The 27,041-nt window shown below is 43.0% G+C and overlaps 1 protein-coding gene across 1 annotated transcript in view; it reads left to right on the top strand.

The window, feature by feature from the left end:
• Positions 1–27,041, top strand: part of CFAP61 (cilia and flagella associated protein 61) — a 246,292-nt gene that overhangs the window by 87,392 nt on the left and 131,859 nt on the right. The window contains exons 14-17 of the mRNA XM_055430665.2: positions 4,260–4,386; positions 13,867–13,944; positions 16,561–16,767; positions 19,315–19,449. Of these exons, the coding sequence (XP_055286640.2) occupies positions 4,260–4,386; positions 13,867–13,944; positions 16,561–16,767; positions 19,315–19,449 (547 nt within the window). The remainder of the gene's footprint in view (positions 1–4,259; positions 4,387–13,866; positions 13,945–16,560; positions 16,768–19,314; positions 19,450–27,041) is intronic.

Genomic DNA, 27,041 nt, shown 5'->3' with positions numbered 1-27,041 from the left:
GACAAATCGTTCAGTTGTTAGCGGTGTCACCCCTCTGTCAACAGATTCCACAAGAGGGCCCCTCTCGTTTCATTTGTGGCTACTGGTCTTTAAGAGGACATTTCCCAGCATTTATGTTAGCTTTCATTTGGAATGAGAATAAACAACGCTTTTTAACACTCTCCTTTACCGAGTGGTCTCAGGGGTGCCTGCTTATATAACCTGAGAGGGGGTGTGTGGTATGAGGACCCCTTTTCCTTTCCTTCACCATTGTGTGTGTGCAAGTCGCTCAGTCATATCTGACTCTGCGACCCCATGGACTGTAGCCCACCAGGCTCCTCTGTCCATGGAATTCTCCAGGCTAGAATACTGGAGTGGGTAGCCTTTCCCTTCTCCAAGGGATCTTCCAGACCCAGGGATCGAACCCAGGTCTCCTGCATTGCAGGTGGACTTTTTACCATATGAACCACCATTTCATGGGCTTTTCTTTTTTATTCATGACCAGAGGACACATTTGGATGAACCAACTGCTCATTCCATCTTCATAACCTTCCAAAGCATGTTTTCCTGAAATTTGCCATTTTTTTTTTAAATTTGGGAGACTAGGTTTCAGACTTACTCATTCAACTGATATATACCTATTTATATTTTTTTGTGGTTCTAGAAATGATTTTCTATGAATAAACATTGACCTCTAAGTTGAATCATACTCCTGATTGTCAACTTTGCTCAGCAAATAAAAATGCCCTTAAGAGTTGGCTTTTAAATGGTTCCTTCCCTCAGTGTTTTTGCTTTATATGCTTTTCCATGGGTGACTCACTCATGCCTGGTGGTCATCTTTTTCCGGCATGTCACCATTCTACCTGTTTCAGGCCCATGTTGTTACTGAGAGTGGTTTAGGGCTATCAGACTTTCTGGTGCTTTTAACCAGCTTCCTTGAATAGAAGGCAAGAGAAACTTTATTTTGTAGTTATCATTTTGTTTTGGTTTAAACTGAAATGCTGATATCTATTGAATTATTTTATGTTTTATTACATAGATCACTCCTTTGAAATGCAGAAAGACTCGAATTACTTTTTTTTCTTTCCATCATTTAGTTTTAATTCACTGGCATCAAAAAAACCACCCTATGTTCTGCAAGACTGAGTGACGACATACACATTGACTGCTAGGTGTCTATAAACATTCATTCATTCAACTTGAAGTTGAAAAATTAACTGTTAAATCTTTTTCCTTCTCCTTTTATGTATGATTTTCTATTTTGTTATGCATGCAGTCTGATTAAATGCTATAAAAACTGACCTTTGAGGCCAGAATCTGCCAAAAGCAGGAGAACAAAATCTCTTGTAAAACAAAACTTCCCAGATCCAAGAAGGGACCAGTGGGCGAGGATGACAGCATTTCTTCATGGAGAGGTGACATTTCCTGAACATCCAAGTTCAACAGAGGAGGGACGTGTGAGAGTGGAGTGACCTGGGGAGGTGAAGGGCCACAAGAAAGGGTTAGGAAACCAGGGGGCCCTATGCAGGACCCCCTTTGGAGAACCTGCTTCTTCTATGGCTGGAGCCCCATGGATGGGTGGACAACCATGGCTAAGCGCCTCTCTGATTCAAAGCAGCTCTAGAACCACGTGTGAGCCCTTGAGGAGAAAACACCTAAACCGTCTTGGCATGAGCATGTGTTCACTTCTGGGAAGGTTGTACAAGGTAACCTGCAGAACAGGTGGTGGGCTGGGGGTGTGGTCTCCTTCCTGGTTCTGTGCCTGGTTGTGGGACAGAGGAAGGGACCCAGCACAGAGCTGATAATGAAAGAAAGATGATCCGAAACTCCTCATTCCAAATTTGTGGAAGGATACAAATAGGAACATCTGAACTAGATTTTGGCACAAGGTGGCCATGTCAGAACTGTGTTCTTATCTTTCACTTAAAAATTGCTCATGCTGTTTCTATTATTCAGTTCAGTTCAGTAGCTCAGTTGTGTCTGACTCTTTGCAACCTCATGGACTGCAGCACACCAGGCTTCTCTGTCCATCACCAACTCCTGGAGCTTACTCAGACTCATGTCCATCAAATTGGTGATGCCATCCAACCATCTCATCCTCTGTTGACCCCTTTTCCTCCTGCCTTCAATCTTTCCCAGCATCAGGGTCTTTTCCATTGAGTCAGTTCGTCACATCAGGTGGCCAAAATATTGGAGTTTCAGCTTCAGCATCAGTCCGTCCAATGAATATTCAGGACTGATTTCCTTTAGGATGGACTGGTTGGACCTCCTTGCAGTCCAAGGGACTCTCAAGAGTCTTCTTCAACACCACAGTTCAAAAGCATCAATTCTTTGGCACTCAGCTTTCTTTATAATAAGTCCAAATCTCACATCCATGCATGACTACTGGAAAAACCATAGCTTTAGCGAGACAGGCTTTGGTGGCAAAGTAATGTCTCTGCTTTTTAATATGCTGTCTAGGTTGGTCATAACTTTTCCTCCAGGAAGCAAGTGTCTTTTAATTTTATGGCTGCTGTCACCATCTGCAGTGATTTTGGAGCCCAAGAAAATAAAGTTTGTCACTGTTTCCAGTGTTTTCTCATCTATTTGCCATGAAGTGATGGGACCAGATGCCATGATTTTAGTTTTCTGAATGTTGAGTTTTAAGCCAACTTTTTCACTCTCCTCTTTCACTTTCATCAAGAGGCTCTTTAGTTCTTCTTCACTTTCTGCCATAAGGGTGTCATCTGCATATCTGAGGTTATTGATATTTCTCCCACCAATCTTGATTCCAGCTTGTGCTTCCTCCAGCCCAGCATTTCTCATGATGTGCTCTGCAGGGTGACAATATACAGCCTTGACGTATTCTTTTTCCAATTTTATTATTATTCTGTTATTCAGGTGATAGCAATTGATTGGGACTTCCCTGGTGGCTCAGTGGTAAAGAGTCTGTCTGCCAGTGCAGGAGATGCAAGGGATGTGGGTTTGATCCCTGGGTCAGGAAGATCCCCTGGAGAAGGAAATGGCAACCCACTCCAGTGTTCTTGCCTGGAAAACTCCATGGACAGAAGAGGCTGGCAGGCTACAGAGTTGTCCAAAGAGTTGGACATGACGTAGAGACAAAGTAATTGATCATTTTTATATCAGTTAACTATAGATGTAGATTGTTCTTTACAAATGTGCTGCTTTGCACATAGAACGGAAGCAGACATTAGACATAAGCACAGATATTCACTACAGTTGGAAGCAAAGTAGGTTTACTTTATTAATAGTAGGAGGAGTAGCCTTGTCCTATTTGTTAATGACACTAATAACCCCCTAATGACTGAAGAGTATGCCTTGTATGAACCCTACATTGTATGCAGGGCCCAACCTCCAGGCTAAGGAGACATCACCTCCCCTTTGCATGGGTCCACAGCTCCATCCTGTGGCAAACAGGCACTCAGATGCCCTGCATACCTAGGTATGGGGTGGGCTGGAGCTCTACACTGAATTGCCAGCCTAACACACTGTGGCACTGCCTGCCCTGGGTGCGGACAACCACCACCTTGCTCTGATTAGAGACTCCAGGGGCACAGTTTGATGCCGATCCTCCCAGGCCCATGTCCAGGACCCCAGCAAGGGTAGGGCAGGATCGCTCAAAGTGGGTCTCCCCCACTGATGCACCCAGTTGTCACCCTGGCAGAGGATGGAAGCCATCACAGGGCAGAGATGGGGGAGGTGCCAAAGGCAGGGCACAAATGGGGCAGAAACCATCGTGGGAGCTGGACGAGGTGGGTAGCATGTGTGAGCCAAGGCATCAAGCCCTGGATGTGCTTCATTGTCCTACTAGACTTCATGTAAAAACACGAAATCAAAGATAAAATTATTAAGAAATTTAAGACTCATGAAGCCAGCCTGGGTTCAGTGTAAGTTCTTAACTTCTTAACATACTTTATAAATTTGACGAAGATTTTGGCTTTATGTATGAAGCAAATGTGACATAAAGCATAGTGCTGAACATTTTAAATGCAATAAATTTAAAATTTGACTTTGTATTATTTGGTTAATGGTTACAGTCAGTGTTGTTGTTTCTTTTTCTTTTAACCTTATTCTTTGTACTTTTTAAATGAATGTTTTCCATGTTTTCTAGATTGAAGAGTTACTTTTTAATTAAATCCCAATGTTATATAAAAATATTTTACTGGATATTATTTTACATAAGTGTGATCTGTTACAATCTTGTCTCCATTTGGGGGACAGGGAGAATATGTATTTTAGTACTTTAAGCTGAAAAAGAAAATGTGTCTCTTCTTACCCAGGACCATTAAAATAAGATTAGCTACCCTCTCAGACACTCCTGGTGTTGAAAAGCTGGTCAGCACCCTCATGCCATGTAAAAGCATATTGGAGGATTTGAAGCAGTACAACGAGGCTCGCAGGGACCCTGTAAGTACCTGCCACTTCCAGACTGGCTTCCTTCCTCCATGCTTTGGTACCGTTATGAGCTGTGTAGGTTTCATCCTGAAGTTTTCTTGGGCCTTGTTGGAGAATTGGGTTGTATGGAGCAACAGAGGCGGGGTTGGGAGATGGGAGGGAGAAAAAAGAACAAGGAAACTGAGGTTTAAAGAAGTTTGGGGCTGCTTTTCTCACTAGTGGCCCCATGCGGATGATCAGGTATGCCCTAAATCCTTATCTCAGGCATAGAAAATTTGAACTTGATATAGGCAACGTGTAAAAAAATGACACCCCAGTGCTTGGAATAGGCACATCTGAGTCAGGTTAGATTGGGTCCCTGGTGCCCACCCCAGCAGCACCCATTTCACCCTTCTGGATGTTGGGTTGGTGCTTACCCTTTTGTTGAGCTGGTTGCATCCTCAAGGATCAGATTGGCTGGGAAGATCCTGTGTGACAAATTTGGGGCTCTCTTTCTAGTATAGTAAGTATATTATACACTTGGCATAACAAAGGGCAAGCTAGCAGTGGTCCTTACATCATCGCTGCCTTCTTAAGGACCACGCCAGTTACCTTCCTCCAGATGTGGAAGAATGCATGTGGTTAGGAAAATGCTTGATTAGTGTTTTGATCAATTTTATTTAAAAAGCTTTCACTGAAGCATAACCAGTAAAACAAGTTTGATGGATTTCACAATTTGAACACGCCATGGTATAAGCAGGAAACAGACTAACCCCAGCCCACCGGAAGTCCCTTCCAAGTTCTCGTTTAGTGACTCCCTCCTCCCCCCAGGTTAGTACTACCTTCCCTTCTAAGATCATAAATACCTGGCTTTTGAACTTTATTTAAAGGGATCAGACTGTATGTTTTCTGACACCAAGCATCTTTTGCTCAGCCACGACTGTGAGGTTTATTTTCACTGTGGTATACAAAGTACTTCATTGCTTGAACATAACCAGATTTATTCATAACCTCTCAGGTCATCTGGCAAGTTACCAGTTATGGGCTCTTTTGAATAAACCTTTCAGTCAATCTAAAACTCATCAAGAGAGAGGCAACAATCACAAACATGGTGAGAGTTTTAATAACTATCAGTTCAGTTCAGTCGCTCAGTCGTGTCCGACTCTTTGCGACCCCAAGAATCACAGCACGCCAGGCCTCCCTGTCCATCACCAACTCCCGGAGTTCACTCAAACTCATGTCCATCGAGTCGGTGATGCCATCCAGCCATCTCATTCTCTGTCGTCCCCTTCTCCTCCCACCCCCAGTCCCTCCCAGCATCAGAGTCTTTTCCAGTGAGTCAACTCTTCCCATGAGGTGGCCAAAGTATTGGAGTTTCAGCTTCAGCATCAGCCCTTCTAATGAACACCCAGGATTGAACTCCTTTAGAATGGACTGGTTGGATCTCCTTGCAGTCCAAGGGACTCTCAAGAGTCTTCTCCAGCACCACAGTTCAAAAGCATCAATTCTTCGGCGATCAGCTTTCTTCACAGTCCAACTCTCACATCCATACATGACCATGGGAAAAACCATAGCCTTGACTAGACAGACCTTGGTTGGCAAAGTAATGTCTCTGCTTTTTAATATACTATCTAAGTTGGTCATAACTTTCCTTCCAAGGAGTAAGCGTCTTTTAATTTCATGGCTGCAGTCAGCATCCGCAGTGATTTTGGAGCCCAAAAAAATAAAGTCTGACACTGTTTCCACTGTTTTCCCATCTATTTCCCATGAAGTGATGGGACCAGATGCCATGATCTTTGTTTTCTGAATATTGAGCTTCAAGTCAACCTTTTCTCTCTCCTCTTTCACTTTCATCAAGAGGCTTTTGAGTTCCTCTTCACTTTCTGCCATAAGGGTAGTGTCATCTGCATATCTGAGGTTATTGATATTTCTCCCAACAATCTTGATTCCAGCTTGTGCTTCTTCCAGCCCAGCATTCCTCATGATGTACTCTGCATATAAGTTAAATAAGCAAGGTGACAATATACAGCCTTGACGTACTCCTTTTCCTATTTGGAACCAGTCTGTTGTTCCATGTACAGTTCTGACTGTTGCTTCCTGATCTGCATACATGTTTCTCAAGAGGCAGGTCAGGTGGTCTGGTATCCCCATCTCTTTAAGAATTTTCCACAGTTTATTGTGATCCAGACTGTCAAAGGCTCTGGTATAGTCAATGAAGCAGAAATAGATGTTTTTCTGGAACTCTTTTGCTTTTTCCATGATCCAACGGATGTTGGCAATTTGATCTCTGGTTCCTCTGCCTTTTCTAAACCTGCTTGAACATCTGGGAGTTCACGGTTCACATATTGCTGAAGCCTGACTTGGAGAATTTTGAGCATGACTTTACTAGCGTGTGAGATGAGTGCAATTGTGTGGTAGTTTGAGCATTCTTTGGCATTGCCTTTCTTTGGGATTGGAATGAAGACTGACCTCTTCCAGTCCTGTGGCCACTGCTGAGTTTTCCAAATTTGCTGGCATATTGAGTGCAGCACTTTCACAGCATCATCTTTCAAGATTTGAAATAGCTCAACTGGGATTCCATCACCTCCACTACCTTTGTTCATAGTTATGCTTTCTAAGGCCCACTTGACTTCACATTCCAAGATGTCTGGCTCTAGGTCAGTGATCACGTTATCATGATTATCTTGGTCATGAAGATCTTTTTTGTACAGTTCTTCTGTGTATTCTTGCCACCTCTTCTTAATATCTTCTGTTTCTGTTAGGTCCATGCCATTTCTGTCCTTTATCGAGCCCATCTTTGCATGAAATGTTCCCTTGAAATGTCTAATTTTCTTGAAAAGATCTCTTGTTTTTCCTATTCTGTTGTTTTCCTCTATTTCTTTGCATTGATCACTGAGGAAGGCTTTCTTATCTCTCCTTGCTATTCTTTGGAACTCTGCATTCAGATGCTTATATCTTTCCTTTTCTCCTTTGCTTTTCGCTTCTCTTCTTTTCACAGCTATTTGTAAGGCCTCCTCAGACAGCCATTTTGCTTTTTTGCATTTCTTTTCCATGGGGATGGTCTTGGTCCCTGTCTCCTGTACAATGTCACGAACCTCCATCCAGAGTTCATCAGGCACTCTGTCTATCAGATCTAGACCCTTAAATCTATTTCTCACTTCGACTGTATAATCATAAGGGATTTGATTTAGGTCATATCTGAATGGTCTAGTGGTCTTCCCTACTTTCTTCAATTTAAGTCTGAATTTGGCAATAAGGAGCCACAGTCAGCTCCTGGTCTTGTTTTTGCTAACTGTATACAGCTTCTCCATTTTTGGCTGCAAAGAATATAATCAATCTGATTTCGGTGTTGACCATCTGGTGATATCCATGTGTAGAGTCTTCTCTTGTGTTGTTGGAAGAGGGTGTTTGCTATGACCAGTGCGTTCTCTTGGCAAAACTCTATTAGCCTTTGCCCTGCTTCATTCCGTGCTCCAAGGCCAAATTTGCCTGTTACTCCAGGTGTTTCTTGACTTCCTACTTTTGCATTCCAGTCCCCTATAATGAAAAGGACATCTTTTTTGGGTGTTAGTTCTAAAAGGTCTTGTAAGTCTTCATAGAACCATTCAACTTCGGCTTCTTCAGCATTACTGGTTGGGGCATAGGCCTGGATTACTGTAATATTGAATGGTTTGCCTTGGAAACGAACAGAAATCATTCTGTCGTTTTTAAGATTGCATCCAAGTACTGCATTTCGGACTCTTTTGTTGACCATGATGGCTACTCCATTTCTTCTAAGGGATTCCTGCCCACAGTAGTAGATATAATGGTCATCTGAGTTAAATTCACCCATTCCAGTCCATTTTAGTTCACTGATTCCTAGAATGTTTATGTTCACTCTTGCAATCTCCTGTTTGACTACTTCCAATTTGCCTTGATTCATGGACCTAATATTCCAGGTTCCTATGCAATATTGCTCTTTACAGCATCGGACCTTGCTTCTATCACCGGTCACATCCACAACTGGGTATTGGTTTTGCTTTTGCTCCATCCCTTTATTCCTTCTAGAGTTATTTCTCCACTGAGCTCCAGTAGCATACTGGGCACCTACCGACCTGGGGAATTCCTCATTCAGTAGCCTATCATTTTGCCCTTTGATACTGTTCATGGGGTTCTCAAGGCAAGTATACTGAAGTGGTTTGCCATTCCCTTCTGCAGTGGACCACATTCAGCTGTGGTCCATGTGATCAGATCGACTAGTTTCCTGTGATTATGATTTCAGTGTGTCTGCCCTCTGATGCCCCCTCGCAATACCTACCGTCTTATTTGGGTTTCTCTTACCTTGGGCATGCGATATCTCTTCACAGCTGCTCTAGCAAAGCACAGAGGCATTGAATCAAAATAAAACTTCCCTTCAGCACATATTTTTCTGTTTTGGTTTGTCTTGGTCTCTTTTGGTCTTGGTTTATACATTTTTTTTGTTCCTTCCCTTGTGACTGGCTGACGCAGTATGATTTAGTGGCCCAGTTCTTAAAGGGGGTTCCAAGGAACTCTCGGGGTCCCAAAGACATGCAGGGAATCTGTGAGGATAAAACTGTCCCCCTAAGAAGAGTAAGAAATTATTTTCCTTTTCTGCCGTATTGATATTCGCACTGATGGTGCAAAAGCAATGGTGGGAAAAACCTCAGGGACCTCAGTGTGGATCGGGGATGGGGCAGCAAACTTGCCAATGGTCACCGAGCTTGTGGCTCTGCTCTCACAGGAGCGACAGGAACAGAAAGCCCTTGACGGGAGGTCACCGCACACCGGTAGAACGGCTAAAACTAAAAGGAGGGATGCCCCTCGGTGCTGGCAGGGATGCTGGGAAATTGGGTCACTCCTCTGTTGCTGGTGGGGATGTGAAATGCTCTCCCCACTCTGGAGAACATTTTAGCTATCCCTTAAAAAAACAGGCAAATAAATACAACAGTCATGTGGCCTGGCGATCGCACTCCTGAGCATTTATCCCAGAAAGAGGAAGATTTGGATACAAGTGTTCATAGCAGCTGGAGTCAGACCAGGTGTCCTTGAACAGGTGGATAAGCTGTTTTACCTCCATGCCATTGAATAGTGCTCAGCAGTAGCAAACGATATGCTGTGTTTTTTTTTTTTGTTTAATTATAGTTGAGTTATAATGTTGTATTAGTTTCAGGTGTACCACAGAGTGATTCAGGTAAATATTTGTGTATCTACACAGTAAGTCCTTGTTGTTTATCTGTTTTATATAGTAATGTATATCAGTTGGGCTTCCCCAGTGGCTCAGTGGTAAAGAATTCTCCTGCAATGCAGGAGCCGAAGGAGATGTGGGTTCATTCCTTAGGTCATGAAGATCCCCTGGAGGAGGAAATGGCAACCCACTCCAGTATGCCTGCCTGAAAAAAATCCCATGGACAGTGGAGCCTGGTGGGCTACAGTCCTTAGGATTGCAAAGAATCGGACACACCTGAGTGGCTGAGCCAGCCAGTCAGTGCATCAGTTAATTTCAAACTCCCAGTTTGTCTCTCCCATTACCCCTTTCTCCTGTGGTAGCTGTGATTGCTTTCCATGTCTGTGAGTCTGTTTCTGTTTTGTAAATAAGCTCATTTGTATCATTTTTTGTTAGATTCCACAAATAAGTGTTATTATATGAGATTTATTTATTTTTTCTGCCTGATTCACTTCACTTAATAAGATCATCTCTGGGTCCATCCATGTTGCTGCAAATGGCAAATTTCATTCTTCTTTACAGATGAGTAGCATTCCATTGTATATAAGTGTCACATCACATTCCTCTGTTGATGGATATTTATGTTGCTTCCATGTCATGGCTCTTGTTAGTAATGCTGCAATGAACATTGGGGTTTTCATCTTTTCCAGATCTATGCTCAGAAGTGGAATTGCTGGATCATATGGTTGTTCTAATTTTAGTTTTTTAAGGACCCCTGTACTGTTGAGGGATGCACTGTTGATTCATGCATCAACTTGGGTGAATGTCCAGTATGTGTGTGTGTGTGTGTGATCAGTTGCTCAGTCATGTGCAACTCTTTGCAGCCCCATAGACTGTCACCCACCAGGCTCCTCTGCCCATGGAGTTTTCCAGGCAGGAATATTGGAATAGTGTGCCATTTCCTATTCCAGGGGATCCTCCTGACCCAGGGATCCAACCCACGTCTCTTCCATCTCCTTCACTGGCAGGCGGATTCTTTACCACTAGAAAATATTCAGAGAATTATGCTAAATGGAAAAACAAGCCAATCCCTAGAGGCTATATACTGTATGATTTTGCTTGTATGACATTTTGTAAATGGTAACACTTTAGAGCTGGAGAACAGATCACTTGTTGCCAGGGTTAAGGATGGGAGCGGGGCAGAGGGCAGACAGGTGTGGTACAGTAGGCAAGCCAAGAGATCCTTGTGTTGGACTGTCTAGTATCTTGACTGCAATGGTGGGCACATGAACCTACACGGGCTGTGTAGACCTGAATACACACACATACACACACACACAATCACATCAGTGTGTTTTCCCTGCTTGTCATATCATACTAGTATTCTGCAAAAGGTTGCCATTATAGGATACTGGGCAAAATGTACAAGGAATCCCTCTTTATTGTTTTTTACAACTACTAGTGAATCTGCAGCTATCTCCATAGACATTTTAATTAAAATTCCAAAAAAAAAAGAGGCAAGCCAGTTTTCCTTGAAGCTATAAACATTATTAACTTACTAAGCCTCAGTCCTTGAGTATATATATTTGCCATATTCTGTGTAGCAAAATGAGATATGCCCATACCACTCTTGGGCTGCAACTGAAACATGGTGGTGGTTTGAAGAAAAACGTTTCTGCAGTTGTTTGAATTGCAGCACTGCTGTCACAGAGCAGCTGGCAGACAAAATACGGTTATTTAGTCCTGGGAGCCGGCAGACTTTTTCTTCAACGTGAACGAGGTGAGAAGGTCACTCCACGAAGACAACTGACAGCGTGTATCCTCTATGATGAAGACCAAGCTTTAGAGAAAAACTTAGACTTTTAGAAAATCAGTATCTGCCATCAAGCTTGACAGCTCCCCAAAAACTTAAAAACAGGTTTTCTGATGAAGCTGGTGATGATATTACCAAATGCAGTGTTTTGATATTGTGTGATTAAAAATAGGTCAACATTTGGAAAACCTGCATAAGCTTGGTGAACCAATATTTTCCAGAGAGACAGGCCATGATATTACAAAATGGTGCAGAGGTAAAAGATTCAAAGTGAAGAAGAGACCAGTGAATTTCAATGTAGTAGGACATTCACTGATAGGTTTCAGATCCACATTGCAACAAATCTTTAATGCAATACTTACGACACGTTACTTTTTGGTGGAGCATCAAAGAAGAATATCCATAATTATCTGAAAAAATTATTTAAATACATCTCCTTTTTCCAACTACTGTCCTTATGAAGGCAGATTTTTTTTGCACTCATTTCTTTTTCTTTATATTTTTTTATTAGAAAACTGAAATTTACAGTGTGTTTATATCACTCACTGAGTACATGGCATTTAAAAACAACATCATTACAGAAAGATAACAAAAATACAAAGTCTTAAAACCTACGGGATATGGAAAACATTATCCACTGAGGCCTTAAATGTGTAAACTTTACATAAAAAGGAAAAGCAATGAGCTACAAGTATACAGCCAGTTTAAGAAGTTAGCAAGATAAACAGAATAATCATAAAGATTTATGTATAGGCATAAAGTTGTTTCTATTATTTATATTCTTAATGCTTCGATGAATAATTCACATTTTGAATATTGTTTATTTGCAAGATTTTTCTTATTGATTATTGTTACCTGATGTTTCCCTTTTTAGAGAAGATTTTTAAGGCAGCTTTGACTCTGTTGAGCCTCTCAATTTTATCTTTATTTTTATTGCATTAATACCTGGTATGTATTAGGTGCTTTCTTTTCTTTATGATTTTTGCATTCATTTCAATCAAACTAATATGTTACAACAGATTGAATACAGAAGCAGATGTGAGAATCCAGCTGTCTTCCAGTAAACCACACATTCGAGATCTGCAAAAATATGAAACAATGCTACTCTTTTCTCTAAATCCGTCAGTTCAGTTCAGTCACTCAGTCATGTCCAACTCTTTGCAACCCCATGGACTACAGCACACCAGGCTTCCCTGTCCATCACCAACTCCCGGAGCTTACTCAAACTCATGTCCATCGAGTCGGTGATGCCATCCAACCATCTCATCCTCTGTCATGCCCTTCTTGTCTTGCCTTCAATCTTTCCCAGCATCAGGGTCTTTTTCAGTGAGTCAGTTCTTTGCATCAGGTGGCCAAAGTATTGGAGTTTCAGCTTCAACTTCAGTCCTTCCAATGAATATTCAGGACTGATTTCCTTTAGGATGGACTGGTTGGATCTCCTTGCAGTCCAAGGGACTCTCAAGAGTCTTCTCCAGCACCACAGTTCAAAAGCATCAATTCTTTGGCACTCAGTTTTCTTTATAGTCCAACTCTCACATCCATACATGACTACTGGAAAAACAATAGTTTTGACTAGATGGACCTTTGTCAGCAAAGTAATGTCTCTGCTTTTTAATATGCTATCTAGGTCAGTCATAGCTTTTCTTCCAAGGAGCAAGCGTCTTTTAATTTCATGGCTGCAGTCACCATCTGCAATGATTTTGGAGCCTAAAAAATAAAGTCTGACACTGTTTCCACTGTTTCCCCATCTATTTGCCATGAAGCGATGGGACCAGATGCCATGATCTTCGTTTTCTGAATGTTGAGTTTTAAGTCAGATTTTTCACTCTCCTCTTTCATCAATAGGCTCTTTAGTTCTTCTTCACTTTCTGCCATAAAGGTGGTGTCATCTAAATATTTCTCTAAATATTTTTGTCAAATTAAAAAATATGCTTTAACGAATAAATTCAACAAAAATTCAGAGAAGAATCCAAAATTTTCTCAGTTTTAATTTCTAATACAGAAAGTAGTAGCAGACATTAGAGACATGAACCAAAGCTCTTGGGCATCCTCAGGACACAGGGTTCCTGGGCTGACAGAGCCACTGATGTTGTGCTAAAGGAAACAGTTGTTGTTCAGTTGCTAAGTCATGTCTGACTTTCTGCGACCCCAGGGATTGTAACCTGCCAAGCTCCTCTGTCCATGAGATTAGCCTGGCAGGAATACAGATTCCCAGTCAAAAGCACGTGGTTGGAATCAATAGATCCATTCCATAGTAGTTGGAGATCTTGTCAAGGTGGACTCTCAAGCCTTGTTTTCTCATAAATGAAGTAGAGACATAATGGTAATATTTACTTCATAGGGTTGGACTGAGGGTTAAATGCATTGAGTAAGGTTCAAGGAGGGCATTGAACCTATTACCTGGCCCAGAAGGTGATAGGATGGTGGCTTCATCATTGTTGTTCTGTGATCATGGTTGAAACCCTTTAAGGACAGCTTACAGAAACATTAATGGCAATATTTTGAAAGGTCCTAAAGCATCTTCTTCTCTTTCCAGGATGGAACACCGCTTCAGGTATTTGTAGCTGAAGTTGCAGAACAGGTAGTTGGCATTGCAGTGATCAGAAATGAAATGGTAAGCTGGGAAGTAGATATTACTTCCCGTGACTGCACCTTTTCCTCTCCTGAATCAATGCACGATGTCTCTTTCTAAGTTTCATTTTTACTTATTTAATACGAATGTCTCCTTTTCCCGAAGGCTATAGATCTGCTTGCATCCCACTTGGCAGCCACATTTTTTTTTCTCAGTTTAAAATGTTACAAAGAATACATGAAAACGTTCATATTCTAAAAATTCAAATAACTTCCCAACACCAAAAAAAGTCCCAGGTCTCTCCCCAAAGAATTACTCTATTGAGAGTCATGCATTTATCCCTTCCAACATCCTTTCTTGCACTTAATAACATGCATAGTGTGTGTTTGTTGTTAAGTGGACATCTAATTTTATTTTGTCCCAATGCACAGCCAATTATTCCAAAGTATTTATTACTGAGCAGTCCATTCTTCCCCTGCTGATTTAAAATGCTGCCTTTGCGTTATTAAATTTCCATGTGTCTGTGTCTATTTTTACTCTCTATTCCATTCCATAGATTTATTTGTTGATAGCTATTGCATTATTATGTGTTTTGGTATCTGGTACGGAAGTCTTCTCTTATTTGTTTTTTTTGCCTAAAATTTCTTGGTTTTACTTGAGTGTTTTCTTTTCCGGATAAACCTTGTAACACTTACTATGAATTTATTTGTGCCTGTGTCGATTTTACAAAACAATTTAGGCAGAACTGATAAATATAATATTAAGACTTCGTACCTGGGAACATAGCTTCTGGAAGATATCAAGGAACTTCTCTCCTATTTCTAGTTCACTAAAAGTTTTTATTGTGCTTGTGTATTGAATTTTATTATATGTGTTTTGGCATTTATTGGTATGCTCATGTGACTTTATTTCTTCAATGTATTCAAACTAGCCTTGTTCTTAGAGTCTTTTGATTCAATATATCTTTAAGAATTTTTGGAGAGAGGGTGGAAGAGGGTCAGGTCTCTGAGTCCACACACATACAAGTTTTCATCTATCCTTACACCTGAATTCAGCTGTGTATAGAATTCCTATGCAAATGATTTCTCATCAGAGTGTTGTTTTTACTCTCATCCTCTTCCAGTAGCCAATGTCACAGATAAAATACAATCTGATGTAAATAAATGTATGTTTGTTTGCTTTCTCTCTTGAGAATTCCCTTTTCCTTTTTATTCCTGAAATTGCTATAAGGTATCTTATGCCTCTTTTGAGCTTGTGAACCTCTTTCCTCCATGATTTCATTGATTATTTCTTCTCTTTCATTTTCTGTATTCTCCTTGTCTTAAATTCCTTTTTAAATGGAATTGACCCTTCCCTGTCTCATATCTTTCTTCCTGTACTTTTTAATCTCTTGTACTTCTTACTTTTCATTCTAGGAGATTTCCTTGATTTTTGCCCTCCAGATTCCTAATGCACTGTTCATCCATGTCTATTCAGACCTTCTACTGGAATTTTAATTTCAGAGTTTACGTATTTAACTTCCAAATCCCTTCCTTGTTCTCTTATTGTTCCTTTATTTTATGTAGCAGCTTGTTTGTTATGTTTTATGTGAGATATTTTTTGGTATCTCTGAGGACATTTGGTAGAATTTTTTTTTTTTTAATTATCTTCTGTTTGCTGGATAACCTCTGTTTCCTCTGGAGTGAGTGGTATGTTTCTCTATCTGATCTTTTGCATTTCTCAGTTTTCCTCAAAAGTCTATCCATGTCATGAATGAGAGATTAAATGACCACTACAAATGGCTGGCATGGTCTCCTTGACAGTGTGTTTATCCGCTTCTCCATGACATTGCTCTGGCCACTGGGAGGCTGCCTACAAGCTGGGACTCAAGGCTGTCTGGGTTGTTAGCACAGCTGTGAGGAACAAATTCCAAAGCTCTGAGCCATCCTCCAGAAGTAAGCCATCAAAGCAAGTGACTTTCAGGAAACTTTAGCTTTTCAAAAATTAACAATAAAATGAGATTAGTAAGTAATAGGAGAAAATAACTCGTCTCTCATTATTGTACCTAAAGGCTTTTTTCTTTCATTGGGCATTTCACTCAGAGAAGCCCTGAATCTGGTGCACAGGGCAGTGTGTTTCCTCATAGCAAAGCCCTAGAAACAAGTTAGATGTTCATCCAGAGGGGATCGGCTAAGTAGCCACTCCTCTGGCCACATACTGGAACATGATAATGCAGGAGAGAATCATTAGCTCAGGCTCCAGGTCCCTCCAGGGAAACTTCTTGAAGATCGACCTAAGCATGACCATCAGAGCAGTTCTCTGCCGAGGTGGCTGTTGTGGGCTGTTAGTCACTGATAAAGGGCGTCTGGGCAGCATCCACCGCAGGACTGAGGCCCCGTTTTCACAACTCGAAACTTCACTGTGGTAAACATCCTTGTGTGTATATCTTTGGGCATGTGTATTCAACTTTTCTCCCCGAGGATGAATGCCATTTATGTCAGACGCTGGGGTAGATCTCTTCCTATTCTCCACCAGGCGTAGTTCAGTCTCTACCCTGATTCCTTAAGAAGAAAAGGGAGAGGCATGCCCTTAAAGTTATTTTTAAATTATGTTTCTTAGAAGATGCATGCCATTTGTTTAAAACCCTCTTAGGTGTCCTTTCTCACCTCTTCTTTTTAGGATATAGAGTATATCCGATCTCACTACAACATTGAAGATTTCATCTACTTCAATCACCACCAGCGCGAAGAGCACGGACACCTGTATCACTTTGTCCTGAATCCCATTTTCCGGCACTACACCAAGTTTTTTCTCAAGGAGATCCTCCGTTTAGGATACAAATCTTGTCTCTACTACCCTGTTTACCCACAAGTCAAGGAAGGCAAGGTAAAAGAGTGTCCTCAGTCACTTCTCCTGCAGATCAGCGTCCACGGTGTCATTCGTGTTGTGTGCCAATATTTTATTTCTTCCTCATTCCATGAACTTTGACTATGTTTATATATATGATATATGCATCATATATATATATATACACATATGATACATATATACATATATGATACATATATTTACATGTATGATACATATATGTGTGATATATTTCTATTTGACTATATATGGATTTTGACTCTGAATTTCAAATGGCCACACTGAGTTTGGTCCTTTTCACACACTCTAGGGAAAACCCAGAAGGCTTTCAATTTCTGAAACCGTCACAACCCACACAATTAGTAGAACAATTTGTTTGCTTTTCCATATCAACCAGACAGAGACTGCAAGCTATGGAAAAGTGTCTTAAGGGACGTGAGAATCAAATTATCTCTCACATCCATTAGTGAATGCCGAAACGTCCCATGATGTTCTTCAGGCAAAGAACATTCCAGTAGTGAACTCCTAGGATAAATCAGTTCAATCCTGAATACTGGTGTGCTGTCATGACATTCCAAATTAGCACTATAACATCCCATAAAAGTGATGGATAAACAGTGGAGATAAGTGATGCTGATGCACCCTTTATGTGGCGAAACACCTCTGTGTCTGCACAGCACTTGTGATGTGTACACACGGAAGCTCTTGCTTCTGCTCATCCTGCTTCGGTTTCCTTCACTGCGCTTCTCACTAGCTCATATTCTGTCTTGTGCCGTGAAGCTGGAGCTTTTTCCCTGTTCAGAGCTCGACCTCCAATGCCTAGAAGAGTCCCACCTGTGCTCACACACACACTCACTGTCCTGCTTGCTCGCAGGCAAGGCCTAGACTCCCAAGCTGTTCTTTCCTGCGAGATGGTCCCTCTGCCACCGAGAGTGTTGAGGCAGACTTGAGGGCTGTTGCAAGGCAAACCCCCAGACTAGGTCGAAATTGTCCCATAATCCATTGTGGCTCTGCCTGGGGTCTGACACTGTCACTTTTCTTCTTACTTACCACAGTGAGCTAAGCAGATTTTTTTTTAATGCTCTGAATTATTCAACTGAAAACAATCTAAGGTATATGGGTACATGCACATAACAGTAATTTTACCAATATATCTTATTTGACAAATGCCTTTTAAACATGGGAAAGATTGGTAGCGAATGGAGAATACACTGGAAAGATGATTTTTTTTTTCCCGATGAAAACACAGCACAACAGTAACATGACTGCCCCAGATTTGAGCTCACGAAATGGGAAGTGTAACAGCTTTGCCTGAAAAGCATGGCCCTGCGCAATTGCTTTGCACTTCCCAATTGGCCAAGTGCCAGCTTGGCGACCTTCAGGAGGTGATGTTAAATTCTCAGTTTTTATTCATAGAGGTGCCTGCATGTGCCAGGCTGGTAGAGTCTTTTTGCGTCCATCCTAAAAAAAATGGTACCTTGAACTGAACTCAGTGGATGTTCACATATTCCCCTCATGGTGTAGAATTAGCACCATGTTATGCACTATTGTGTATATAACATAGAAACACACTTGGAAACAGATTTCCTCTCTGTCTACACCCCCAGTTGATTTATACACATCCATTTAAACAAGTGCAAGAAGCAATTCCAAATAGTGCAAATGAGACTCTCCAAATTCTGCTGTGAATCCCCAGTTGACAGCAATATAAGCAAACTCTTGATTGACACAATGAAGACAGTTTTCTCCATAACCTCCTGCCAGAACATGCACTGAGAGCTCGTCCAGGCTTAAAAACAGACCTTTGGCTAGAGACCACAAGGTTCTTCTTTTCAGTGTGTAATATCAGGCGGTGAAGTTCAATGGTGAAGGATTTAAAAAATCCCTTCTAGAAGCTCTTAAGTTGGATAACATTAATATCTAAAGCATCCACCTAAAGCATGATTTACTGTAGCCCATTTAAGTAAGCATAAATCCAGCTCATAATTTAGGACAAATATAAATCAAAATAATCTAATCCAGCCCCTACCTCGCCGCCACCTCTCCAGTTTCATCCTTTGATTTTAAAACACTCATTTGATCCAGAAAGTTCCAGTTGAAGTAGCAGTGACTTTCACAAACATGAAGGTGTTCGCATCCCTGCCCTGTTGCCCCTCAGATGACATTTTTTTAATCTACATGCCTTCTTAAAGCAGCTTGTGCCAAAGACACAAAGGTTACCAGGATGCAGATAATACAGCTTATTAATGGGGTCAAATCAAGCTGATTCATGATCACTGTAGAGAAGAATATCCTCCTGGGGAAAATACTTGCGCTGAAAAATGCCATAAAGCAAACCACTTGTTTATCTGTCATTCCCACAGAGATAGTAATGCAATTACTCCCATAATTATCTTCATTAGTGTCAGGCATTATCTACAATTCATTCCTCTGCTCGAAGAGTATGTTTGTTTATAAGCCGGTCTCCCCCTCTCCCCCCCACCCGCCCTCGGGTTGTCGAGTCTGGCATCTGTGCGCTGGGGCTCCCAAGCCCTCCCCGCTAAAATAGAGGTTGCTGTCTCCCAGGTCCAGAGCCCCAAGGCCCACTCGCTGACGTCCGCCCTCCACTACTTGGTTCCCGTGCGGCCCCGACGACAGATTGTCTATCCCCTGGAAAAGCTTGGCATCAACGCTCCATCAAAGGAGGTCTCCAAGGACGCGGTGGGTAGCCGGCGGCAGCAGGAGGGGCGCGGTGCCAGCGCGGTGGGGCGTGGCAGATGGGGCGGTGCTGCGCGCGAAACGGGGGCGGTAGCGGCTCCTTCATCCAGGAGCCCAGGCTCCCCGCGGCCCTTGCCCTCGGGTGGTTCCTCCGCGGAGAGCCTGGAGCAGGGCGCCGAGGGGTCCCCGTGACGCGCCCCCTGAATTTCAGGACCAGTGGGTCTGGCGTCAGCGTCCCAGCATCGTTGTGGGCTTAGCCGCCTTGCTGCAAAGCAAACGCCCCTTCCCTCATGCTTTCGTTGCACGATTTGAGAACCGGTATCTGGCTGCATTAGGACGTCGGGGCTGAGTCCAAGCTAGGTTTTGTTCACTCTTTCTCAGGGGATCAGCGCTGCCCTGTGGGGCGGCGGTGTGTGGGGTGGGGGCGGGGGGGGACGTTAAAATGACAGCCCTTGGCCGCCCTTACTAGCAGAACAAGAGAAGGAACCACACAGAGCCTAGATTTCGCTTTCAATGGAAGTGTACGTGTAAACAGCCACACACACAGGGCCAGCCATGTTCAGGAGCTTGTCTGTGACTTAGACTGACTCACATGTGAGCCTGTTCTGTTTGTGCACGCTTCCGCGTAAATGAGAAAGACATCCCTCAGTGGGCTGACTTCGTCCTCCGTGAGAGAGAAAAAAAGTGCAAAGCTTAAATTCTCCAAACCTTTAGCCAAGGAGCGTGCTCATCAGAGCTGCATGTGGTGCTCAAACCAACTGGAGAGAAGCCTGGTGCTTCCTGAAGTGCATCACCACACTGTCCCCAGCTCCTGCTTTACTTGCTGGGGGTGGGGGGAGCTCCACCAAGACCCATCTTAGAGGGTCTGTGCCGACTGTGACCCAGGTTGCTGTAAGTCTGACATTTATCTCTAAATTGTAAAATTAAACAGGAAAATTTTATTTATTTTCTGATAAGTTCTAAATTTGTCTTTGAGTAGAGACTGAAAACAAATAACAATCCTTTTGCCCTCTCTCAGTCTTCATCATGGAAAACAAGAAGCAGAGAGAATCCTGTGATAGAAAAGAGATTCTCCTGACTAAAGCAAGAGACCTTGTCTTCTTTTTTTTAGTGTACAATCCCTCATAGACTGGTGGTTTTATGAAGCATGATTTCCTGAAAGAAGGCGGTTAAGAGGCCAGATTCAAGTCTTATTGTTACTAGATTTCACAGACCCCTGAATTACTCTGTCCTCTTGCTCTGAAGGGCTTCTCAGGTGGCACAGTGGTAAAGAATCCACCTGCCAATGCCGGAGATGTGGGTTTGATCCCTAGGTCGGGGAGATCCCCTGGGGGAGGACATGGCCGTTCACTCCAGTATTCTTAACTGGGAAATTCCATGGACAAAGGAGCCTGGCGGGTTACAGTCCATGGGGTCAGAAAGAGTTGGACATGACTGAGCACACAGGTAACCTTGCTCTAAAAGCTTCTGAAGGCAGAGGGGCCCCTGTCCCAGTCCACTCCATGAACTTTACTGAAAGTCCTGGATCCTCTGCCCTCAGCTGCAACAAGTTTCAGCTCTTGGCCAGTTTTGCATCTACTGCATCCCCACCCAATTCCCCTTCCTCTTTTATCATTTTGCAGCAGGTACATAGCACTTCACCCAGACACACCCAGGTGTGTCTTTAGGTAGCAGGGCCCCAGCATCGCACTCTAGAGAGGAAAGGGCTCAAGCCCATCTGCAGGACCACCGGCTTGGCCACCAGGTGGCCTGTAGGGGTGGGGAGACTGGGTGAAAGGACTTCCGTAATGAGATCCAAGAGAGTGTGTTGGGGTCAGGGAGGGTGGCTTCATCTCTACCCATCACTGAAACATGGCTTGTCTGACCTCATGTGATCCCAGGAGAAGGGCCCACAGGCGCAAGGTACAGAGATGCTTCTCTGTGAGAGGTGCTGCTCATATGCACCCACTGCTGAAATGCACTTGAGTTTGGGTAGACCAGGCGGCTGGGCCAGGAGAAGCCCCCAGATGTCAGTGGCAGCCCATGGCCCCAGTGCCTTCATCTGGTCACTGGGGGGCACGAGTGTGTGGCTGGAGGGACAGGGAAGAGTTCAGGGCTGCTGACTTGGTGTCAAGAGCAGCGTTCCTGAACCTCCAACATCTCCCACCCCTGGGAATCTCCAGAAATGGATGACTTTGAGGTGAGCTGGACTCTTCATGGGGAAAAAAGCCAAAGAAAACATTGTTTCATTAACAACACCCTATCATAACTTTCCAGGTTTCTGCGAATTGAAATCCTTGCTCACATTTAATAAGCTTTTCTGTGGTTAGCTCTCTGTGTGCCGCCCTCTCCCCGCCCCACCCTAGAGCCTTGGCTTATTTCAAGACATAGCACAGGATGGATTTTTGAATCCCTACCCCAGAAAGTCAGCCGTGGTGTGGCTGGTGCTCGGTATCTGCTGCTTTGTGCTGTGTGGTTTACTGTATTGGTGAATTCTGATTTTTTTTCCTTTTTTTTTAAAAAAAAATATTTATCTTTAATTGAAAGATAATTGCTTTACAGTATTGTTGTGGTTTCTGCCAAACATCAAGATGAATCAGCCATAGGTATACAGTGAATTCTGATTTTTTTAAAGAAGTACTTTACTGCTACTTGCTGCTGTACTCATTCTCAAGAAGGCTTTACAAAAGACCTAGATTTAGTCAAAATGTAGAAATCTTGAAGTATGACTAAAGGATTATTGAGAGCATCGTCCACATGGAATGAGTTTGGATGCTCAAACATTGAAATGCTATTATGTTAAATTACTTTAAATTTAAAAAAGATTGTAGGTGGGTTTAATGTTTTAGGCTGTTTATCTGAGACAAGGTGAGCCAGATGGAAATTTTTCAGGAGGAATTTCTTTTTTAAGATTATTTTATTTGTTTATTTTTGGCTGTGCTGGGTCTTTGTTGCTGCGAGTGGGCTTCTCTTTGCGGTGGCTTCTCTTGCTGCAGAGCATAGGCTCTAGAGCACAGGCTCAGTAGTTGTGGCGCACGGGTCTAGTTGCTTCGCGGCATGTGGTATCTTCCCGGACCAGGGATCGAACCCGCGTCTCCTGCATTGGCAGGCAGATTCTTTACCATTGAACCGCCAGAAGGAAGCCCCTAGAAGGAAAGCCCCATGAAGGAATGTCTACAGGGTCCTAAGCACACTGATTTCTTAGCAGAGCAAATAGTATTGCAGCTGCTAAAGTTGACGGATTGTCTTACTAAACGAATCCCTTTCTGTCCCTTTAAGTTTTACACTCCCCTGTGCGCCTGGAGCTTCATTTGGGACTCAGCTCCCTCACAGAGGTTTCTCTCTCTGGGCACTGGCCTCTCATACATTTTATCCCATTTAAGCCATCTCAGACTGACCATCCTTTCCCTAGCTTTCACCTGGGAAGCCAGTCTTCAAGGGAACAGATCACCCCAGGCATGAGTAATGGGATAGAAAGCGTTTCATCTCGGTGGGTTGCCAATTTGACCCTGGCACAAGCCAGCAGTGATTGAAATTCATCATCGCGTGGCAGAGAAACACGCCCCCTCCCACCCCGAGGCCAGGTTGCTGCTGCCTGGTCTAGATGAATCGTGTTCCTGCCATCAGACCTGCCCTGTAGTTCGTATCAATTGACAGCCCATCCATGTCAGGTCACAGGAAGGGACCTGGAAAACGCGTGAATGATTTTCATCACACATCGCAGGGCTGGGCCCGGAAGATTCATCATGTTGCCAGTCAACCAGTAGATTCATGGATAAGGGAAGGCTTTTTCCTGACCGTAATCCACATGGCGTGGACCGAGAAGACTTGCTTCTCATCTTGAATTGGCTGTCTCAGCCTGTACATTTGTATTCTGAGAATTGTTCTGATGGGAATTTTTAATGAAATGAATCAATGTGGCCCACTTGCATGAGAACCATGATCAGGGAAATACTCAAAATCTGGTTGAATGGATGACTATATTAATTATAAGCTATGGACTTACTCTGGGGTGCTTCTCTGTGCAAGATGACTTGCTTTCCTTCCGGCCTCCCCTTTAGGGATTCAGAGATGCCATGACAGGGTCCCTGCCCTCAGGGAGCTTACGGTCCAGCGTCAGTATTGGGACGCTTCATGGGACTGCTTCATGCTCGTGCTCAGTCAGCTGTGTCTGACTCTTTGCGACCCCTTGAACTGTAGCCTGCCAGGCTCCTCTGTCCATGGGGAGTCTCCAGGCAAAAATACTGGAGTGGGTTGCCATGCCCTCCCCCAGGGGATCTTCTTGGGGTTGGTTAAACCAGGGATGGGGGAGGGTGCACCGGCCCCAGGGAGCAAGAGAAGAACAGCCCTGCTGGGGTTGAACCTGTTCTGTGGAATCCCTTGGGAGGGGCAGATGTGTCCTAGGCGTGCTTTCCTTTCCAAGACCAGGGTTTTAAATGACTCTTACTTGTGATAATAAACACCAGAAAATCTGCTTTGAACTTAAAAAGCTCCTCCCTTTGCTTCGGTACCAGGAGATGCTCCCTGTCATTCACTTCGATCTTTGGTTCTCTGTGTTGATTTAGAGTATTCTAAATGAATGAGAGTGTCAATCCATCTCTCCTTTTTTTTTTTCTTCCCCAGAACTTCTTGGACCAGATCAATCCATCATCTTTCATATAACAGAACCATCTCAGGAATCAGACGTTTAGAGTAATCAATGCTTGTTTGCATGTGTGTGTATGGTTGTTTATTCATGATGGTCTGTTTAAATCTGGACTAATGAATTCTTTGAGGTCCCCGTTTTCCCTTTGTCCTTCTACAAAGTAAGAACGACGGTTTGTTTAACCCCCCCTCTCAGAGCTAAGTGCTGGCCCGCCTTTCCTGGTGTGTGAGCTCTCAGGAAGATGTCCGCTCTGGCATTCGGTTACCCTTTGAATCGCCCCTTTCATCTGGCTGCTCTTCCCCAGTTCAGCTGTAATTACCATCTGATGGACTGCTGCTGGATACTGTTTCCCTTGTGCATCTGCTGCCCTAGGAAATTGCATTATTCTCCCAGCACCTGCTAGATTTTCCCAGCTTAATTGTTTCCCCAGCCCTTCCTTAAACTTGGAAACTTTCACTGCCTCCATTAGGCTTCTCTTGGTTGTACTTGTGCGTGTGTGTGTTTAAATTGACCCTTTAGTATCTCCTTGTTTCTAAAAACGCAAACCCATATTTTTTAGCATCATACATGCACTGATCATTATTAATGGGACCGTTGTGATATTCTCCTGAAATGAAATTAACCCACTTTAAATTATCGCTGTGAATCCAGTTTGCTTTTACAAGCCACTTCCCAGCCATTTCCTACAGTTACCCAACCTGTGGGAAATGCATTTCCTTTTATTTATGGCAAACCCTTTTATCTGACATTCTTAGAATAATTTACATAAATGCCTTCATGGGCTCTTTTTGTTCCCCCTCCTGAACAAAGAATACAAGTTCTATGGTCATTTCTTTCCAATTCTCTAAACACGAAACACTACTTTAGTATTGTGCATAGTATATATGTATCTATCAAAATGACATAAATCAGTGGTTTATTCTCCTTGTATCAAATTCCTCCCTGTTAGAAAGGTTACAGAGTAGTAAACTACAGCTCCTACTGCCATTACCAGCATGCTGTTTCTGAGACTTCCCATGAATTATCTCATTGAATCTTCGTATGAGCAGCACTTGTGAATAGTTACTGTTACTGTCATTCTCAAGGTATTTAAAGAAAAACAGGCCTGCAGAACGGAGAGCTAGTGACTTGTCCAAAGGCTAATTCATTGACAGGGCTTCATTCCCAGGCAGTTAGACACCAAAAACTCAGACCATTATATATTCTTTCTTACCTAAACATTAAAGTACTGATATCATGGCTTATTGTAGGAAAACCAAACCACAGAAAAGGAAGATGGCTTGATAAGAAACCTTTTGGAGTCTCCCGGATCTTTGGCACTAATCTTATAATCAAAAGGTGACTCACAGATAATTGGCTTTCCCCAGAACAGCTGGATTTTCCTCTTGGCTGAGCCATCCAGCCTCACGTTTGATCCTGTGCCAGCCAGACCCTGGCTGGGCTGGGAGCAGACGCAGGGGTCCAGGTTAGAGCCCTGGGGTCAGTTTTTGGACAGCAGCTGATCCCGGCTGTCTGCCCATCTCTCTCTGTTGTGTCCAATTTGTTGTTATAAACCTTTCAAAATTATAGTGGCAACCACGGAAAAGATGAAAAAAAAAATCCTGTACATGGGTCACAGTATCCATTTTTCAAGATTCCCTTCCTTTCTGTATTTGACTTCATTAGAAAGTGCTCAGGTAACAACCAGGATGAGCGACTGAAGGTTCACTTGGGAGGTGAGGCTTGGACAGGGTGAGCGCTGACGGGCCTGCCTGGGCACTGTTTAGAAACTGGGCTGCAGCAGAGGCAAAAGGAGGTTTCACGGGGTGATGAGAAATGGTGAAAAGCAAAGTTACTTCTCCATCTCTCAGTACTGTCAAAAAGCATATCTTACCATTTTCTAGGATAGATATTGTAAGGGAGTCGCCCTCTCTCTCCCTTCCTCTCCTCTTTCCCCCCTCCCGTCTTTCTAACAGCTTTATCGAGATATGAATCACCTGCCATACAATTCGCCCATTTAAACAGCAAATTATTTTTTCTTGGTACATTAACAGAGTTGGGCAACCATCACCATCTAATTTTAGAATATTTTTGGCACCTCCCCCCACAAAAAGTAACCCATTAGTAGTCACTCCCCTATACCCCCACCCCCCAGCCCTTGGCAACTACTATTTTACTTTCTGTTTCTACGAATCTGCCTTTTCTGGGCACTTCATTTAACAGAATTACACAATATGTGGCTTTTGTGTCTGTCTTTTTTCATTGAGCATCTTCTCAAGCAAGGTTCAACCGTTTAGCAGTATGTATCGATATTCGATTCATTTTTATAGCTGAGTAATATTCTGTTACGTGGACATACTCCGTTTTGTCTGTCCGTTCATCAAGTGATGGACATTTGAGTCATTGCCACTGCTTGGCTACTATGAGTAATGTCACTGTGAACATTTGCACACAGGTTTCTATGTGGATGTGTGGCTTCATTTCTCTTGGGTGTTGCACCTAGGATTAGAATTGCTTGGTCACGTGGTAACCCTAGGTTTAACATTTTGAGGAACTTCCAAACTGTTTTCCCAAGTAATGGCACCATTTTTCACTCTCATTCTTTTTTTTTTTTTTTTTTTAGCTTTTTAAAAAATATTTATTTTTATTTATTTAGCACTTGGTCTTAGTTTCAGCATGTGGGATCTAGTTCCCCAACCAGGGATCAAACATGGGTCCCCACATTAGGAGTGCAGAGTCTTAGCCATTGGACCATCAGGGAAGTCCCTGTTCTCTCATTCTTAGATCAGACCCAACACCCGTACTCATGAGTGGTGAGTTGCTGACCAGCTCAAGGCCATGGATGGGCCATGACCTTGACTGTTCCTTCAGTTGCAGCAGTGGAGTGTCCCCACTGCTTTGGGAAAGCATCATACATGTGCTTGGTGGTAAGCCACCAATCTCAGCTTCAGTTCTCTGGAAAGCAGAGATTTTTCTAAAATAATCTCTCCTG

This window comes from Moschus berezovskii, chromosome 15 (assembly GCF_049115385.1).
Source record: "Moschus berezovskii isolate FMDL1 chromosome 15, NW_MosBer_1.0, whole genome shotgun sequence".
Taxonomy (NCBI): Eukaryota; Metazoa; Chordata; class Mammalia; order Artiodactyla; family Moschidae; genus Moschus; species Moschus berezovskii.
The sequence above is the reverse complement of the archived record's forward strand: the minus strand, read 5'-3'. Positions and strand labels throughout refer to the sequence as shown.